At 47.4% G+C, this 20,044-nt stretch overlaps 1 protein-coding gene and 1 long non-coding RNA gene across 2 annotated transcripts in view; both read right to left on the bottom strand.

Annotated features, from left to right (window-relative positions):
• Positions 1-616: 616 nt before the first annotated feature.
• Positions 617-10,494, bottom strand: LOC149365294 (uncharacterized). The gene is made up of 2 exons (XM_089579926.1): positions 10,155-10,494; positions 617-3,077 (listed from the first exon to the last, which is right to left on the bottom strand). Exons 1-2 carry the CDS (start codon positions 10,284-10,286, stop codon positions 2,823-2,825), a joined length of 387 nt encoding a protein of 128 aa, XP_089436052.1. The 5' UTR covers positions 10,287-10,494; the 3' UTR covers positions 617-2,822.
• Positions 10,495-12,149: 1,655 nt separating this feature from the next.
• The window catches only part of LOC149365295 (uncharacterized), a 16,161-nt gene continuing 8,266 nt past the window's right edge, over positions 12,150-20,044 (bottom strand). The window contains exons 2-3 of the long non-coding RNA XR_016290465.1: positions 17,309-17,463; positions 12,150-12,492 (exon numbers count right to left, since the gene is read on the bottom strand). This is a non-coding gene — a long non-coding RNA (uncharacterized LOC149365295). The remainder of the gene's footprint in view (positions 12,493-17,308; positions 17,464-20,044) is intronic.

Here is a 20,044-nt window from a genome sequence, read left to right on the forward strand (position 1 = left end):
TGCTTATGTCATTGCGCCTGGTGGGCGCACGCGTGCACACGCTACGGGCACGTTACGGAGTGCGTTGATGACGAGTTGACGACGCCCAGGGTCGCCTTGTGTTCATTACGATAACGGGCAAGCATTTTGCTAAAATCTCTGCAAGGCAAAGGCCGACTCATAGGGGCAGTTCCGATTGGCTGTTTTCGACCAAGAGCACCAGGAGCCAGATAATGTATGCTCGGCGCTGAATAGGTTCGGCATTTTCAGCCGACTCAGTACTGCGGCCCCGGTGCGGGAGGCAGTGCGTGTTCACAGCTTTGACGCTACTAATGTTGACAGCGGAGTGGTTTTCCTGCTTCGGCTACTTTTCACCCACTTGCTGAGCAGCCCGAGATAGGTGTTTAGAACTCACGGCGCAGTTAACGTGTGCTACACATCTGCACTCGTCGCGGACTGCTCAGAAATACTGAACAGGAGCTAGCAAGCCCAACTGCATCGATCACTTCTCAGTCATCGTCGGCGAAGCTGCTGGCGGTGCAGGGCGGTGTGTTGCTCTCGGCATGCGAGGCAGTATTCCCAGGAAGAGCCCCTGCCGTTTCGGGGTGTGTAGTGTCAGAGGGCGCAGGGCGTATGATGTGTTTCGGAAGATATTTTTATTATGAGGCGTCTTCATAGGAAGCGTAACAAAATACTTCACAGGAAGCGTAATTCGGTTCCTAGCATATCAATGGCAGGACTTCCTCACCATTGGTCACAGCATTCTGAAAGCACTGCATTAAAATAGTACCACGTCTTCGCAACACCTACTGAACAAGTCCTTGCGTGGGAAGTAGCTTCACACTGACCTCCCAAAGCCGCAGAATCGAACCTGCGACGTCGTGCTCTCTAGTTGAGCCGCCGCGACGTGTTTTATCAGTAATATGCCGACTCATTCACGCTTGCAGTCCATATTACGAAGCATAACATGCGGAGTACCACAGGGCAGTGTCCTCGGACCGGTACTCTTCAATATATACATCAATGATATAACACGGGTATCCCCAGAAGCCTCTTTGGTAATTTATGCAGATGACACGAGCTTTTTCATTCAATGTGACGATACGACGGAACTCGAGAAATTAGGAAATATTACCCTGAATAAATTGTCAGAATGGAGCAAAATTAATTCTTTAGCAATAAACAATAAAAAAACAAAGGCTGTCATTTTCTCGCCATCACAAAAATTTGTTGACCGTAATCTTAATCTCTATTTAGGATCTGAGAAGATAGAAATAACAAAAGAAGTGAAAACGCTCGGTGTCACCTTTCACGAGAGCTTGATCTGGGATATCCATGTAGACTGTGTGATTAAATGTCTGGCCAGGGCTTGGGGGATACTTTGCCGATTTAGACAAGTTCTTCCACTCAAAATAAAGCTGCTACTTTATAATGCTATTTTCAATCCTCACCTAAACTATTGTGATCTTGTATGGGGAACTGCATCACTAACGAACATCAACAAACTCCTTCTTTTACAAAAAAGAGCTCTCCGTCACATAGCAGATGTTCCATACGGAGCTCACACAAGTGACCTGTTCCCATTACTTGGTGTTGTTCCTGTGACACATATGTACGAGCTGAATGCCCTATTAAAATACAAATATTCCCTGAAATTTAATCGGATGCCTTTTCTACGATTATGCAATTTAACAAAACCGCCCGAGGTGCCGTACAATATAAGAACAAGAGAAGTATGGTTGGTGCCGTTTTCCCGCACGAATCATGGTCAGAACAGACTACAATACATCATGCCTACTTTACTTAACAACTATCATAATTCAAACACGGACATCCACACACTATCGAAACAACACCTTAAGCGTTTGTTCACTCACAATTTAGGGAGGTAACGTCAATGTTTTGAAATCTGGTTTTATTATTGCAGCCTTTTGTGCACGTATTTTTAATGGTGGCTGCATTACACCTGTGTGTGGTAAAACTGTGGTCTGTGCTTCTATGCCTGCAAATGTAGCAGGAAATGTTTTTAGTCCTGTATAGCCATATGTAAATTTCGCCGTTAGATGTTCTTCAGTGTGCAAAATATTGGTGATTAAGTATTAGTATTCGTCTTATTGAATCCATGTCTATCAGTTACATTGAACCGGTATTATTACTTTTTACTAATATGCGGCATTTTGTGTTTGGAATTACTATGTATATTATGTATTTTGTGTTTACTATATATTTTGTGTTTACAGTTTCTATGTATACTGCCTGCTCTTATCTTCCTACAATTTTAATCGCAGCTTTGTATTATTTCTGCTGTTATCAGTTGCCAAGAGAAAACAAGGGGTAAGAACCGTTGTCAAGCTGCTCGAGAAGCAGCTTTTTGTTCTTATCCTTGCATTTATTTCTGTATTGAAAGAAATGCTAAATAAATTGATTTGATTTGAATATCTCAGTATCCTCAGCAGCGTCGAATTGTAGCTGAAGGGCTCTTTCAGGCCGATCAAAACAGGCACTGCTGCACGATATGAGTAAACTGGATCTGAAATTTATCATTATATTTAGCAGTTATTCTTGCTTCTGTCATAAAATGAGAGATAATTACTTTGAAGCTATGATCACGCCATTTACATGCAAACGCCATTTACGTGAGCAACAGTACATAAGAGAAAATGCTGCAGTCATTGTTGTGTTGGCATCTCGTCAAAAGGTAAAAACGACGCAGAGCCAGATACCGCAAAATGGAGCATCATTCTGAACCTCCAGGAGCTCCGTGCATCCGGGAAGAGACTTGCATATTTACGAAGTTGACGCACTACCACACCGCGCACCTTTTTTTTTTAATGGTGCGCAGACTAAATTGGAAACAACGGGCTAGTGTTTTTGGGAGCTTGTCCGGGGTAGCCGCTGTACTGCGGGGTCCACGGCTGCCCCGGGTACGACGAAGCCGGACCCTGCTGGGCAGCGTATGGGCTGGGCCCTGGATACTGCCACGAAGAAGCAAGAGGCATGGCGGCGGGAGCCCCGTAGGCGATCGGGGCTGGCGTTGGGTACTGCGCCGCCTGCGGCCAGCATTGCTCGGAGTAGACTGGGCAGCTGGGGTCGACACCCTGCAGGCAGAGAAAGGTGTGAACTTTGTAACCTTTTCACAAAGAACAGCCCCGTACGCGACGGGACAGCAAAGACGACTAGAGCTCTTTGAGGGGACCCTGAGGAGAGAGTAAAGTTGGCATGTGTTGACAGACTATACTTCGTCCTAATGAAAAAGAGACTTTGTCATACAAAGCTGAGCTTTCATAAGCGAGAAAGGCAAAAAAAAACGGAGTGCGATAGCATTAGATTTCAGGCTAGTGGCAGCTTCAGTTGAAACTTCTGTGTGTGTCTACGTCAGTTTCCAATTTTCAGCCCATCAACCGCTACATTTGGACTGCTAAACTGCAGTGGAAGGCACACGCTAAGCTGTGACAGTGCTGACATTTGCACATATCACATTTTTTTTCCTGAGTTGTCTAGAAACCTACGTTGCGCGCAAACCAATGGGCAGGTTGGGATGACGTCACAAGGTCATGTGAACTCTCTCGACCAATCAGGATAGCCCGTCAGGGCATGTTGTGTTGATAAAATAATGATGTCACAGGGTCACGTGACCTCTCTCTACCAATCAACGAATTTTGTCTTGAACACCGGCGGTGTTCTCGTGTGATGCGAGGAACTCGAGCTTCAAGTAATGATGAATCAGCCATCATCATCATCAGTCTGGCTGTGTCCACTGCAGGATAAAGACCTCTCCCATACCACTAACCCTGTCCTGTGCAAACAGCGGCCACCGTATCCCCGCAAACTTCTTAATCTCATCCGCCCACCTAACTTTGTGCCGCCCCCTGCTGCACTGGCCTTCTCTTGGTAGCCACGCCGTTACCCTTAAGGACCAGCGGTTGTCTTGCCTTCGCATTACTTGCCCTGCCCAATCCCATTTATTCCTCTTCATTCCGACTAGGATGTTATTAACCCGCGTTTGTTCTCATAAAGATAGGGGTTTAGTAGCGGTATGCGAACGGCACTCTTTTAAAACCGGATCAATTAGGATAGTGCCACCTCGCTGCCGAATCAAATATTTTCATGACTGTTCTCACAAGTAGCAAATATTCGTGCAAAACGATGCGGAAAAGAGAAGCGCTAGCGACGGTGTTGTACGGTGCGGCGCTGTAACTTGTGTATTTAAAGCTACAAGGTCTGCTCATATTCTAAATTTCTGAAAAGCGACTCAAATATAATTTTAATCGTTAAACGAATCAAATAGAGCATGTTCAAAATTATTCGAACGAATCTAACCTGTTGTCGGTAATTATTAGTATACGAACAGAACTTGCAGGCCAGCTAGATGGCTCATAATTCCAGAAAGTAGCGCAGAGCGTTCGCAAGACAGGCGTCTTTCCTCTTTTTGTGCCTCTTTTATGAATGCAATGAGACACCAAGTTAGTACTGCTTACGGAAAAATAAACACTTCGAACACCACCCATACGCACGAACTATCTCACGCAACACGTAAACTACCACGTCCCCCTATTTTTAGATAACCTAGGAAACAGGATTCATTTCAGGGCATCCATTCCAAAGAAGTCACAAAGAAGATTCCTGCTGGAGGGTGAAATAATAAATACTTAACTTCATAATTTCTCATTGTGTTGCTTTGTTTGAATACAATAACTTAATTTTCTGTTCGAGCGTGTGCTATGTGTTTTTACAATTTTTTTTTTCTGTTCAGTTTCAACGTTTGCTGTCTGTACAAGATGTATGGTATATGCTTGCAAGTTTTGTGTGCAATTGCATCCTGTCTGCCGTTCCTGCTCGATAGGGCAGGAGCCCCTGACGCTACGCCTTTAGCTCCTGCTGTATTGCGCGTTTGTTACCTCTATAACAAAGCAATGAATAAACTTCAAACTTCAATGTGCTACGCTACTTCTTGAAAACCGGTACTAAGTTCGAATAGGTCACGCCGTAGTTAATTTTGACGACTTTTTCAAGAACAGAGCCTACTCCGATGCCGCGATTGGTCCGTGCAGGAAAGAGGGCTCATCGTCGCGACAAGGTTCATTCGCGCGGCAGGGTCCATAATTTTTATATACACGTGGCCTTCAAGATGTTATGACGCAGCATGGTTCAACTAGGCTTAGCAAACCCCGCCTTCGTGCCCGTTGTAGGATGCCATGACTCAAACTCTCATCCCTCTCACCAAATCAAATTTGGAGCTGGCTTCTCTAGCACCAAAACGTAATTTCCCTATGTGCGTGATATAAAGGTCATAGATTTAATATACTGATTTGGTGTTCAGAGCCCCTTAGTGGACATCAGTGTTACGTTTTTCAACAGCTACAACTTTAACTCCGTGACTTAAAGCGCTGCCGCAAGCCTTTCACGTCTCGGATGATCATTCGTTTCGTATGAATATGCGAACAGGTAGCGAAAAACTACACAGACATTCAGTTCGTATTCAGTTCAGTTATTAACGCTCTATTCATGTTTGATTCTTTTTTTTTTTAGAAAAGTTTTCTTCGCACACAGCTAGAAAAAAGATAGAACTATGATCTCCACTAAGGGGTCCGCATGTTAACTTTATGACGGTATCTAATATGCATAGGTACGATTACTTTTGTCATCTGATGACGTCAGCGAATAAACTGATGCCGCATCTCGGTCGATGTAAGGGACGAGGGATGCGAGCAATGGCCTTCGAGTTCGGGCTCCAAGGCAGGGTTTGCGAAACGTGCCTGAACCCTGTCACGTCGCCAAATCTGGAAACCCATGTATGAACAGTATGAACGCCTCGAATTGAATGGACGGCGTCGCAGATGTAGCGGCGCTGTTCGAAAATTTCGAGTGTCGAATCGAAGATTTTCCACTTCAACTGGCTGAGCGAATCAACATTACATGTTAACACTGACTCGAAACGAATCGAATATGTCCTCAAGCTATCAAATACTCTGTGAATAACTGAAAGTTCAGATAAGGCATGCAGAATTCTTCGGCGACTATTTCGCAAAACGGCCCACTCTGACGCCGCGCAGCACACGACTGGTATTCGAGTGCAGCGACGCGACATGGTCCATTCGTATGGCGTCGTTAATGATGCTCTATAACGCTACCAAGTCTGGGTGTCTCGGCAGAGTTCAGCCAGGTTCAGCAAACCGTGCCTTGGTATATCGAAGGCCATATGGCTTACATGCGGCGCTAGTTCGTTCGCCGTCGTCGCCAGTAATAGAAGGTAATTTCCCGATGCACATGTAATGACGGCCACGCAGAGTTATTCTGTCGTTGTGCCCATAGCGAAGATAACTGCCGCGTCTTTCGACAGCTACAGCTTTAGCTCCGCAAGTTATAGCTCTGCCGTTAGCGCATCGATCTAGAGCATAATTATTCGTTTGTAATACTATTCGGAGTAGCGAATAATCATGCCAATAACCGATTCATATTCGATTCGTCGAAAGGTGTAGCTATAGCTACACTATTCGCATTCGACTCGCTTTAAAAAAGTGCTATTTGCCCGCCCCTACCACCCTTAACTTGGATTTCAAGTCGCAGAGTGTGAAAAAAAAAAAAAGCCCGCATAAACAGAGAGAAGAAAAGAATACATATACGTACATGTGGATTTCAACAATAAACGTACTCAAGAGTTAAAAAACAAGAGAAAAAAAACACAAAAGTCAGCGCCGTGTTTATACCTTGTTATGAATCAGTCTCAGCCCTTGGCGCTGTCTTATTACACCAGGAATGGACCTAATAGCCGGAACCTGAACCTTTACGAACTATAAATGGGTACTGCAGCATGTAGATTTTATCCACGAACCCTCAAGAGGTCACATTTCGGCAGGAAAAATTTTTCCTTTGGCTATTTTTGAGTAGACCATCCATCAGATATATTCCTTCACAGCGGTCAAATTTTCTCGCTCCCTGCATGGTCTCGGAGATTCCCCCCACTCAACTGTTCTTACCAGTTAGGACTAAGCAAGGGGAAAAAAATGTCGTTACTTCCCTCGTGAAGTTGCGCACATCTATCGCTGCGTACTCAGTGGAAAGGTCTCGCGGCTTCAGTTAAAAAAAAGGGATGCTCGAAGGTTGACAAGCTGCGATTTGAGAACGCTGGTGTTAAATGTCCTCTGAGATCGCAAGCAAGCAAGACCCAAAAAGCCCAAAGTGGCCAAAGTTATTAGCAAGTCTCGGAGGCCACGCTTTCATTCTTTTGGTTTTTTCAACCTTCGGCAGATGGCGAGACAAGTCCACTTGTCAGCAGAGACTGTCTGAAGAAGCCTCGGCAATTCTCCTTATTTGACCTCCGGCAGATGGCGAGACAAGTCCGCTAGAGGCCTCAGTTGTGGCCTCCGTGATATCCGATACGGCATTTCAACGGAACGCTGCCGGAGCCGATCGCAGAGGCCACGTCTCGGTAATCATTCTTATTTTACCTCCGGAAGATGGCGAGACAAGTCCGCTTGTCTGTACAGACTGTCGGAAGAGACCTCGCTAATTCTCCTTATTTGACCTCCGGCAGACGGTGAGGCAAGTCCGCTTGCATTAAATCAAGGGGATTCAGCTTGCCTGCATACCAGGCCTCGGTGGTGGCCTCTGTGACATCCGATACGGCATTGCAATGGCACGCTGCGGGAGCCGATCGCAGAGGCCACGTCTCAGTAATTTTCCTTATTTGACCTCCGGCAGATGGCAAAACAAATCCGCTTAGCTTGTCTGCACAGTGTCTAACGAGGTCTCGGCATGCCCCGGCAATTATCCTTATTTCTGATGGTATGTGCAGCCATTTTGGATTTGTTCTGGGCGCGTAATGCGAGCTTTGCCAGCTCAGATGCCTTAGATATAGCTTTTGCGCACCTCGCCGTGCGTACCTATTATGTGTGTGTGTGTGTGTGCGTGCGTATGTGTGTGTGTGTGTGTGTGCGTGCGCGCGCGTGTGCGTGTGCGTGCGTGCGTGTGTGTGTGTGTGCGCGCGCGCGGATGCACAGGGGATATTTCTTTCGCGAGGGCATAAATGCAGATATGCTTTCCGCATGCAAAACGCCTCAGGTGGAGGCGCGGTGCCAACGCGCACTTCCGTGCGCGGCACAAAAGCATGAACAAGCATTATTCTCTCACACTTTAATGCAAGCAGTAAATTGCTAGTGTGCACAATAATTTAAAAATTGTGTGGGTCTGTTTTAAAGCGCATCAGTTTCTCTTGTCACCGCATACCGCGAATGAACTGTACCGGGTAACGGCGCGCGTGGGCCTTACCTACGTTGCCGCAGTCCCTCTGGAAACTTGCACGCGAGGCAACCACTGACCTTTATATGTAATTTTCTGGCCCTACTTCTCCTCGCCCATAAATAGGCCTTCGTGCCAGCCCCGTTGTAATAAAGAAGGGGGTATATGTTGCAACCGGCGTCGTCGCTACGCGGTTGTTGCGACGCGCATGTGTTCTTTCCATCTCTCCTCTCACATCTTTCATCTCTCCTCTAGCCGCTGCGGTGGCTCAGTGGTTACGGCGCTCGGCTGCTGACCCGAAAGACGCGGGTTCGATCCCAGCCGTGGCGGCTGAATTTCTTTGGAGGAGAAATTCTAGAGGCCCGTGTACTGTGCGATGTCAGTGCACGTTAAAGAACCCCAGGTGGTCGAAATCTCCGGAGCCCTCCACTACGGCGTCTCTCATAGCCTTAGTCGCTTTGGGACGTTAAACCCCATAAACAAAAAACAAACAAAAACAATCTCTCCTCTGTTTGCACGTGGCAGTGGTTGTGGCTCAGCTCGAGCCAGTGGGCAGGCCCGCGCACTTTCATTTCCTACAGTCGCAACAAGAACAACAACAGCAATGAAGTCACTCACTCAGTCACCACTATAGCCTCGCATCACGGTGCGGTGTTTGGGGCGGCTGGTCGTGTCTTTTTTTTGCACCCTGCTGACACTGAAGTGGGGTGCAGATATCACAAAGTCATCTGAGCCTCCAGATGGGTGCGGAACAACAAGGTGGGTTGGATGATGACGATGATAAAAACGTTTATGAAAGACTATATAGTTACAGGGAAACAGTGGGAGAGGAGTTCGCCTAGGGACTCTGACCCAAGTCGTGGTCTGTGCTTGTGATAGCATGCCGATGTGATCATTAAACACGTGTAGCGTGCCGTGCACCATGTAGCCACCGAGTACCCACCGGCTTTGTAATGGGTACAAGGTCCTCCCCCCTCACCTGATCTCGATGGAAGAAAAAAAAAAAGGGCCATAGTGGGCTTCCCCGCACAAGGCAGATTTCGGGCCCTCGCTGATAAATTTTCCATCGCCGGTTGGGCCAGTGCCACGGTGGAAGAATATATCTGGCGCCCTCAGGGTGATTGCTGATGCCGTGGCCTCCGCGATCACAGGAGGCGCGCGGGCTCCCGGTACTCCAGTTACAGTGGCTGCACTCCAGTAAAGGTGACGGAAATAAGGCATATGACATGCTAAAGGAGCCGAATGTTGTGTGCCGTCGTACTGCCGCTCCGTGATCCGCAGTGCCCTGTGTATGGCCTGACCACTGTGTTCCGTTCAGCGCCTCGTCCCCGCGTGACCGTCTGCGCACTACCTCGTGCGTTTTGCCAAGTAAACAGTTTGCCATTGACTCCTGCTACGTCTGGACCGGTCATTGCAGTGCTGGTTGAAGCGCCACTGTTCCCATGATGAAGAGTTGGCACGACTTTGCAGAATCATTCGAGCAGCTCGGACTTGTCATGAGAATATGACGTATGATACAAAGTTTAGGGGCATGAAGGAAAGCCTATGACGATGAAAAAAAGTGCGGGGCTTTCGAAATCCTTAGTGTACAAAGAAAACAGGACTTAAGGCTTCTGAGAGTGTGTAGTTAGAGAGTAGTGGTAAAGCGGCTTCGAAAAGTACCTTGCGTAAAAAAGGGCTTTGCGTCGACAAAGGCACTTTTGTTTGAAATTAAGGCTTCAAGAAACAGTTATTCATTTACCAGGCTTAAACGTTAAGGCAACGTTTATTTTTGTTTTGGCCAAAATTTCAAAACTGTTCTTAATATGGTTATATAAAGGACGGTTGAAAGATCGAGCGCAGCATGCCAAGTTCTTAAAAAAAGAAAGAAAACCAGAAGAAAGCGTTTATCTATAGGCATAAAGCAGCTAATTGGAAGCCAAACTATAGATCCTTACCTGAATGTTTCGGTTTCTTCGCGGAAATATCCCTTGCCGTCGCAGGAGTGCCGCTATGTAAAGCCCGACCAGGCAGGATACAATAATCAGGGCAACCAGGCCGACTACCAACAGGACGCGTTTCACGGACATGGAGCACCGGCTAATGCCAGAACAACAACACTGTCCCACACTGGGTGACGTAGGGCACAAATACTACTGTGGCAACACGATAGTAACCATCTGTACCACTGCCGCTCCCGTTTAGCGTTGAGCGCACTTCGAGCACGCTATGAGGCGACAATACGGCGCAGTAGCACTGCACGCCGGAAAGCTGCGGGTGCGTAGGGGGGTTTCGACCTTGGCAACGAACGCAGCTGCTGTGAGCCTGGAGTGCACAGAGCCGTGAAGGAAGGGCGCGCGGGTTTTTGTTTCGCGTGATTGGCGCGCTGCTCCCGGCATGACGTCAGACGGCATGCAGGTGGCAGCTCGAGTCATGTCAGCCGGGACGCGGAAACGTATCCGGGTATGCAGAAATACTCGCCCTGCAGTCTCTTTGGCTCGGTTTGACCGGTTATGAAGAGAGAGTGACAAACCGATGAACGGAGAGGCAGGGAGGATAACTAGGTACGCTACTCTACACGTGGAGAGGGGGGGAAAGAAAAGTAGCAGAGTGTATGTGCTATTCGGGACATTCCCAAAGGAAGTACTGTCGTTATATGTAGTTAAGGGAGTAATCACTCCAGAAAGTTCGCAGTTGAAGAAAAATTCGTCCCGGTCCGGAAATTCTGGTGAATAATTACTTCTTGACTGAAGTCTACTCCAAATTGAAGGATTCCCGTAAGTGCACTGAACTAGAAGTCCGAATGTCTTGATTGACGAACAACACATCATCATCCGAATGATCATGTGTTGTTCGTCTTGAGGTAATTTCCAACTGACATCACGTTGAATTTAATCTGGCAATTGAAGCCTTGCCACATGATCTTTCCCTCGATTCCAGCATTCTTGGTGGCCTTGCGGAAAATGAAGACATTTGTGATCGTGTTCGTGGCTTATTATGGACCATGATCAACATTTCTGGACAAATGCATTTTTGAACGAGAACCAGTTTATGAACGCAATTTCTTGCACATTTGTAAGGTTTTTCTACAACAACAAATATATCGGAAGATATCTCGTCGGCAGGCATTATTATTATTTTTTTTTGCTGTTAACGTTTTGCCATTGTCAAAAGCGTTTCGCATTGGTTCTCTACGGCAGTCTTAACTGCTCAATGCGAGTGGTGGAAACACTCCAAAAGAAACATATTCCAACACATAGGCAGAACGGACAGTTACGTTAAATATTTACATAACAATGCCTTACAATATTTCAGTGTTCAAAATTTTTGTCCAAGAAGGTTGGACACGTGGTGTACTTTCGAACGGTCAAGCGTGCCTTCTCACAGAAGGCAGTTCGCAGAGTTAAGCTATGGAGTGGATTGAGTTGGGGAAATTGGAAGACAAAGCTTCTTTGTCTGCCAGATCAATGCAAATTAATACTTTATGGCGATGAAAAACGTTTGAAACGGCGATGCGATCGAACATGCACATAACAACTCTCTTCCATTTTCATTTGCCGTTGGCAAATCAATCCTGGACCGCGTCTATAAGTCGAAACTCATGACGTCATAATTCAGCTGCTATGACGCGGAAGGCGATTTCATTTGTTTAATTCAAGTCCCTCGTTTAAAGAAGACAGCTGTCGAATGTACGGTAGGTAATTGAAACGGGCTTAATTGTATCCGAGTGCTTTTGAATATTGGTGAAAAACGCTAAATTTCGTGAGTAGAGATTAATGGTTGTGTGTTATGCCACATCACTATCATGCGCCGAACGCAAGGTTGAATGAAAGTTCGGTTAAGGGGAATAGCGCATTCGACGAGAACCCATAAAGCTTTAGCTCCTTGCCCATTTGCTGCGTGACAGAATTCACACATATAGCAAATTGTGCTAGTAGTAGGAATAAAAGCAGTACCAGAAACTTGTTTATTAATTATTCGAAAGAATACAATTCAAATAAAAAGAGCAAGCTGTTCTACTGACGCGCCAGGTTTATCATGGCAGTGTCTGGCGTCTTGTTCAAACAATACATGAGGTGGGTTCTTTTTGACACTCTGCAGCTACCGATACATGAGAGGAGAAGAGGATGCCTTCTCTTGGCTGCCCGTGGCCTGCACCGGTGCAGTTGTGGCTCACATCCCGGGGTAGGGCGGCGCACTGGCGCTGACCGCCAACGACGGCTGGCCCACTCCAGGGCCCGACGGATGCATGAAGGCACCCGGTGCGGGGGACTGGACCACCACGGTGTGGACGTCCTGCAAAGGGGAATTGAAAAGTGGAATAGTCAGCAAAAACTGAACTCGCAGCCGACAGCTGTGTGTCCTTAATTCTAGAAAACGAAGCAATTGATGATGGTCAGTTACATCTAAAAGGACGTACACAATAAAATGCTACCTTCTCAGGGATGGCTGCTTTCGATTAGGCCAGTACATTGCGTGCAGGAATTTTTCAAAAACAGGTGAGCTAAATACAGAACTCTGCGTATATTTCCAAATAGAAGACTTGACGAGTGAATGCAAGAAACAGTGAAAGAAGGAAAGAAAAGAAAGAAAGAAGGAAACAAATTAAAGAAATAAAGGAAGAAGGAAAGAAAGCGAGAAAGAAGGAAGGAAAGAAAGGAACAAAGAAAGAAAGAAAGAAAGAAAGAAGGAAGGAAAGAAAGGAAGAAAGAAAGAAAGGAAGGAAAAAAGAAAGAAAGAAAGAAAGAAAGAAAGAAGGAAAGAAAGAAAGGAAGGAGACGTTCTTGATTTCCGAAGTTTTTCCGGGGAAGTTCGTTCGGTAAGGCAAACAGCAGCTTCAAGGCAGTTAACTACGCTGCACTCTATACACAGAAGGCGTGCTTGCTGTGACAGAAGGCCTAGGCGCCCTGGCTGCAGCTCCCAGCATGTTGCTTCAAACCTGCTCCTCGTGTTTCAAGGAGTTTGCTGGGATAACGCGTCTGGGCTGGCGCAGGACAGCAAATATAGAAAGCCATTGGAAAAGGCCTTTGTCTTGATCAGTGTGTGGAGCAACTATAGCGTTTAATGTGCAGTGAGGACAAAGTGAAGACGGCCTCTACCGATATAGCTTATTCATTTGTTTATTTATTACGAATTCCCTCGTGGCCCAACGGGAATTACTGATGGGAGCGGAACGGTACGGACAATCAACACAACACATGCATGAATTGTGATTATAGCTGCGCTTAGCAGCACCACGTATGGCTCGCTTTGCTGACCAGAGTAGCGAAAACAAGTGTGCAACTGCATGGCAGCAGCGATAAAAAGCAAGGAAACTAACAAGCATGAAAGGAACCAAAAATGAAGCTCTCATATAGTACTGAAAAAAAAAAGGGAAACCCTCTGATGGGCAAGAGGAGGAAGCAAATTTTTCGTCGGTGAGTATACTTGACCTGCTGCTAAATGATTCCACTTAAATGATTCAGTTCGAATCAAAGAATTAAGGCGAGAGGTAGTACGCTAAAGCGGAATTCCAAACCTTACGGGGGTAATCAGTGCGTGACGAAACACCAGTCGGCACAATGAACAGTTTATCTGTAGGTGAGATTACCGCGATATAATGACAAAGAGGCTAACTTACGCCTGAACCAGACGTGTTATAAGAGAGAAAAGGCCTACAAATAAAATACAGACATCGCCACTGCGGCTGTCCTCGCAAACCACCACCGACCATCCACTTCGACCCTTTACAAGGCCGCCACCCATCTACCTTTGTCCTTCACCGTGTAGGAACTGCCACCCAACGTAGAATTGAGCCACCTAAACCCTACTGAAGCTGCATCCACCACCAACCACGGAACCCCGCCCTTCAGGAGGCCCTACTTCACTCACTTCCATCCTCCAAACGCTTCCAGCCACGAGAAGCCGCGCATCACTAAAATGCAAAAGCGAAATACAATTCTGAGCTGCAACAGGAAAGCGATGCTGTAGAGGTCTAGTGCATACTGCTGGCGCCGATTTGTCGCAACACCTGGCCTGTGCATTTACAGCGTTTAAGCGCCCGCTCCTGGGTTTCGCTTCGTAGTCACAGCCTGCCGTACTTAATCAGCGAGTGCGTTGTCCACTCGGAGGGGGGTTACCGTGCAATGGGGAAGGCATGACGTGAGCGCGTAGAAAATGAAATATTACGGCACACACACACACAGACAGACGGAACCTGTGCCCCAAAATGTGCTCGTATGAGGGGGAAAGGGGGGGGGGAATGCAGCAATATCCACGTAGCTCATAGCAGGACGCAGCACGGCAGTTTTCACAAGTGGCCTTGCCTGTCTTGCTGCAGCAAACTCGATCGAGTCAACTAGTTGTACGGTGGCTGTTGACTTCCCCCTTTGGTCTGCGGAAATTTAAGTGCGTGCATTAGGGGCCATGCATTTAGTTTCGAAAGGCAATATCCACGCTGTGCATCGGGCCGTCTTGATCCTCGCCCTCTGACGAAGATGAATATTTGAAGGCCTGCCATACACAAAGCCACCACGTCCTTATACTTCACGCACACTCTTCATTCCCTCAGTTTTCTTTTCTCCCTGCCATTTCACCGTATTAACGATGGCGGTGAACGCTATGGTGTCTATTCAGCAGCCGGCTTACTTAGACTTGTACTTAGGCTTACTTGTACTTAGAACCAACGAAGACGTGATGCTAAGTTAGTTGGTTCATAGGATCAGCAATTGCAAAACTGCGCGAAGAAGTCGGGATGGGCGGATAATACAAAAACGCACGCACAAAGCGTAAACTTCTAACTGGATTTTGTTCATGAAGACGGGGGACTTATGAGCGTCTTCAGAGTAACAATAGACGATATGCGAAATTGCTTGGCGGTCTGGCAACACCGCGCCCACAACTTCCGGTTTCCATCTTGGCACGGTCGAGCTCGTCGAGCTGGTGCCGAGTTGGTTATATTAACTCTATGGCTGGTGCATCGTTTGCTATGCGTACTTTCTTCTTGCGAGTGGATTTCAACAGGCAAGCTTCAGCTGCTGCGTTGTTTTCACAGCTGATCTTTGACCAAATGTAGGTGCGTTCAATAAGCGCCAGCTTACTCCTACCGCGTCCTCAGCTTCGCTTGAAGTCTGGCGCTGATGATCGCAATAATCGGCACTCGAAAGTGGGTTGGAAAGTCGAACCGTGACCGTGTACTGTTGTCGTTTTAATGCTCGCATTAAAGCGCCAGTTCAAGCATCACGCATTATCATGGCTATTTTATTCCCAGGTGGACGCGAATTCATCTGGTAGGGTAGCGAGCGGTTATTTTGCGGTGAGTGCGCACGTGTGTTGACAAACTTCTGTGACAGTGCGAACTTTCGTTCGCGCCGACGCCAGGAGCTTCGTGCATTGCAGTATAATCACACAAGACCCTCGACCAGCTGCGTAATTCGATTCCTTTACTGTAGTGTGCAATGCGCATCCGCGGTTTTCAACGTCACCGTTTCAGAGCCCGGCGTCGGTTGATTTTCGCCACAATTCGTTGAAACCGCGTCCTGCTTAAGACGCAGTCAGTCGACATTAACAAGAGGAAAGTAGGCATGCACATATAATTCAAAATATTGTAAGCAAAGACGCAGCTTTCTTTTTTTTCAGATAAGCACTGAGCCACCGCGGCGGCTTGATTAGAGAAAGATGCTACAGCTGTAGGTGCATGCACGGACTCGATACACTGGTCAAGCTGTGTGTGCAGGGGCGAAATTAGCATGTTCGGTTGCTTCCGAAACTTAATTAGCTTACTCCCAAACTTGGACAAATGGCTTTGTTGCGAAGCAAGCTGTTGGAGCTTGCCACAACGATAATAAAATCTGATGGCCTGAAGCGTTTTCAGAACACTGTTGCACGTACTTTCTAGCTTAGAAATGCGTCCCTCCTTCATAATAAAGTAGCTATATTATTCGCTTCTTTTTTTTTTTTAGATTTTCGTCGCCGCAGATATCGAAGGTATAGGAATCCTCAAGAAATAAAGCATTCGCACCTGAGTTTTTATACGTAGGCCCGCTCAAAAAAATTACCTTCTCTATTACGTTTTCAAGTATGCGTCTATATATATTCACGCCCGACCGGAAAGTTGATAAATACACGAAATCGGCTTCTAATTTTGATCAGAGACAACAAAGGATGTGGTCCTTATCTTAATTTAAACGCAAATCACCTCGAGAGATTTGTCAAAAATCAGCGCAGAAAGCGAAAGCTGCACACTGATCCGCGTGCTGACACATGATACCTTGCATGGCGTTTTGTGTTACTAAAACGTTGGAACGGAGTAAAAAAATAGAAAAGCGAAAAGCTGGAACACACCTAGTTCTGGCACACATCGTAGTGTCTTTTAACAGTGGAGAGGGTAGCGCAACACTGCATCGGCATTTTATTTCCAAACAAAGCGCAGCCGTTTTAACCCAACGCTGGGCAGCGGTTTCGTTTTCTGTACCGTGCCAACATGGAGGACTTAGTTCTCGGAGCGCCGAGAGATGGCGCTGCGCATTTCGCATATCGTCTATTAAGGTATACAAACGCAAATAAATCATGTACGAGGCAGTGGCTAAGCAAATACCAAGGCCAGGTGCGCATTAAAACCATGGAGAGTCTGGATATGCCCATCTAAGAATCATAATTTTCCCTGGTAGTACTAAAGAAGATGAATGAACGCAGTTGTCGCCCCTTTTGGCGATGTACTATGCCTAGGTAATTTATGTTTTTGTCGTCGCCTTCGATAGGAATTTCGTTTTCTCCAAATAAGGTAAACAGCTATTGCGGTCGCGGCTGTTGCAGTGTAGGGGGAGATTACTGCCGTACAGGTGCGCATGAATCGCTTATTTCCCAGAGCGCGCTCATTAACACAGCGCCCATTTTGTCGTATACAGAACCGGCCGCATGACAGAGGTATCCACGTAGATAACATCAGAGGTGCATAAGTCGCCAGCTTTCTCGAAGTAAAATCTAGATGGAGGTTCCGCTCTTTGTGTGTGCGTCTTTGTGTTCTCCCGTCCCGTATTCTTGGCGCAGTTTTGCAATTGCTGATCCTCAGAATCGTCCACTGCGATAAGCACTGTGGTAAGCCGCGGCGACATGTCACCGCGGTGGAGCTCACACTCTGCCGCGCGCATCCGCGGATGCAGCAGACGCAGCAGAGGACGATGGCCACGACGACGGCCACCACGACGACCACGATGATGGCGATCACCCCCGCGGCCAGGCTGCCGACTGTCCCCTCGACGCCCATCTTCACTCGCCGCCTTCCTTTTCCTGCGCCAGAGAGAATACAGCACGGCTCGCAGCGAGGAGCGTCGCCTACCACACGCACTGTCCAAACGCTCTCCTCGACTGATATGCTGGGGGAAATCAAAAGGAAAAAAACTTCGAAAGTGGACACATAATGACCATCCACTGATGGTAGAGTTGATTCTAGGCGAAACATGGAGGAAGGAAAGGTTGGCCCTAGTTATCCGAGCTGCATGAAAAGGTCTCCCGGAATTCCCCTGTTTTCGCTAGTACATCTGAGATTCTTTGGTTCATCGCGCAGCGAATCACCGGCGTGAAGCGAGATCGTCTGCTCGCCTGTCACCGCGGCGCAAGAGTACCGAGACACCTAGGGCGACGAGCCAGCCGGCAAGACGGAGCCCTGCTGCAAAAAAATGTTACGTAACTGCCTCTCCTATATTCTTTCCTTTTTCGATGAAACGCATTCGTAGGTGGCAGAGTGCTGGGGACATGAGTTGGTGGAATTCACTGGGATATATGGTGGTGGTGTATGTAACTTGGCTCGCAGCATTGATGACGTCGATGACTGCGATACACAAACCCTGCAGGGCAGCAATGTTGGACAACCAGTCTGTCTGAGGAAGTGCAACCTCATCGCCACTTGTTCCACGCACGGCAGATGGGCATCAGCGGCTGAGTTTCATCCTTTGTTGGCTAAGTGCAACCTCATCGCCACTTGTTCCACGCACGGCAGATGGGCATCAGCGGCTGAGTTTCATCCTTTGTTGGCTGCATTCTTGACGGCAAATGCACGTTAGGTCAGTTTGATACTGTTTAGGAGGACACCAATTCCGCAGTGCTCCATGAGGCACGCCTTGGTGGATTAATTTCGACTGCCTGGAGTTCCATAACGCACCCCGAAATCTTAATACCCAGAGGTTTTTGCGTTTCACCTGCCTCCAAACGTGGGCATCGCGGCTGGGATATCACCCTTCAACACATACTCAATGCACAGTTGAGCGAGACAACACGGTCCCTTCTCGCTCGGCAGTAAAAAGACCGGATGTAATAAGCAAGAGGGAGAAGTGGAAAGGGTAACAGATTCTTCTAATTTGCAAGGGATGGGTGGCAAACATAGCGTTTCTCAAAATTACCGCGTGGATTCGATCAAAATGAGAGCTTCGCGATAGAGAAACTCGTAGAGAAAAACGCGGGTCGCGCACATCGGACAAGCAACGGCAAGTTTGGTAGGCAACGCCGTCTGCTGGAAAGGGAGTTAATTTCAGTTTTTGGGTACGTAACCACAAGTAGTTCAAAATCCGGCTTTGATACCACGACAGCAAAGTTCATACGCTGCAATCCGGGCAAACCGAGCTCGTTCGAATGAGATTTTTAACTGCCCGATAAACGAGACTGCGCACGAGCGCGAAAGTTTGCAAATTCCTGAACGGGGTGCGCTAAGCGTCTTATAAGATAAAACTAAACAAACATAATCATAAAAACGTAAATCACAAAGAAGTCAATAAGTGCGGGAATGCTAAGCACCAACGTTCAGTTACTGCGACTAGAATATCATTAAGGTGAAAAGTACACTGAGAAGCTAATATTTGCACATTTCTAACAAAGTGTACAGCTTAGAGCACAACGCTCGCGTTCTACGTTTGCCTGTGGTTAATTTAAAGGCCTTTGAACGGTGGGCGTGGCAGAGTGAAATACAAGGACGACACACACATGCCCCACCCTGTACGTATGCCATACACACTGATCATATTACTTTTAATGCTGCTCGTGCCAACTGTTCTTGACAACTGTAAAGATTATAACGTGTTTCACGGTCAGAAACAAATCCTACATACTTGTCGTCCGCAAGGCACAGGCTCCGTGACCGATCCGCCAACTGCGCCGGCCGGTGCTGCTGAATGCTGTGAAGCGTGTACACTGGCGAGCTCGAGCCGTGTTGTTCCATGCGCGTACGAGGCGCCAACCGAACAAAGAGCGAACCCGAGAGGTGTGGGAGCGAAAGCGAAACCATACACCCAAGCTACCTAGGCGCTCTACGGATCCAGACAGGGGAGATCCCAGACAGCCATGCCGTCGAGACGGGTGCGCCAGCCCTCCTCCGTCCCCTTTCGTCGGCGCTACTCTCTACGTTGCTAAGGGCAGCAACCGTGGACGTATGCTGCTGTCCAAGGAGGTCTAGAAGACGGCAAATTATAAGTAGTGCTACACCCCGTAAGCTGAATGCATAAAAATTAGCATACATGTTGATTCAATAAATGAAAACTTACAGCTTATCGCGCTACCTGTGGAGGAACAGATAAACTGTTTACAACTGCATCAACTTGTTAACGTTTATAAAATAAGCGCGTATTGAGAACTATTAGTTGCTAACAGGTGGCGTCTTCAACTGGTAGTGCTCGTAGAAGGCTTCGCGTAGATGAAGACGATGGTGTGAGGGGTGAGTTTAATGACTATCAAGATCTATAACCGCCGGAGCGGGCGCGTCAGGTGCGCATGCCGCGCTCTCTGGGCTCTCACATTTCGCGCTCAGCGACTCGGCGGTGAGCCTGCTGGTGTGCTTGCTTGCGGTGGGCCGAGCTACTGCCCGTACAGAAGTGGTTGAACG

Source organism: Amblyomma mixtum, chromosome 1 (assembly GCF_055824585.1).
Source record: "Amblyomma mixtum isolate Tamu chromosome 1, ASM5582458v1, whole genome shotgun sequence".
Taxonomy (NCBI): Eukaryota; Metazoa; Arthropoda; class Arachnida; order Ixodida; family Ixodidae; genus Amblyomma; species Amblyomma mixtum.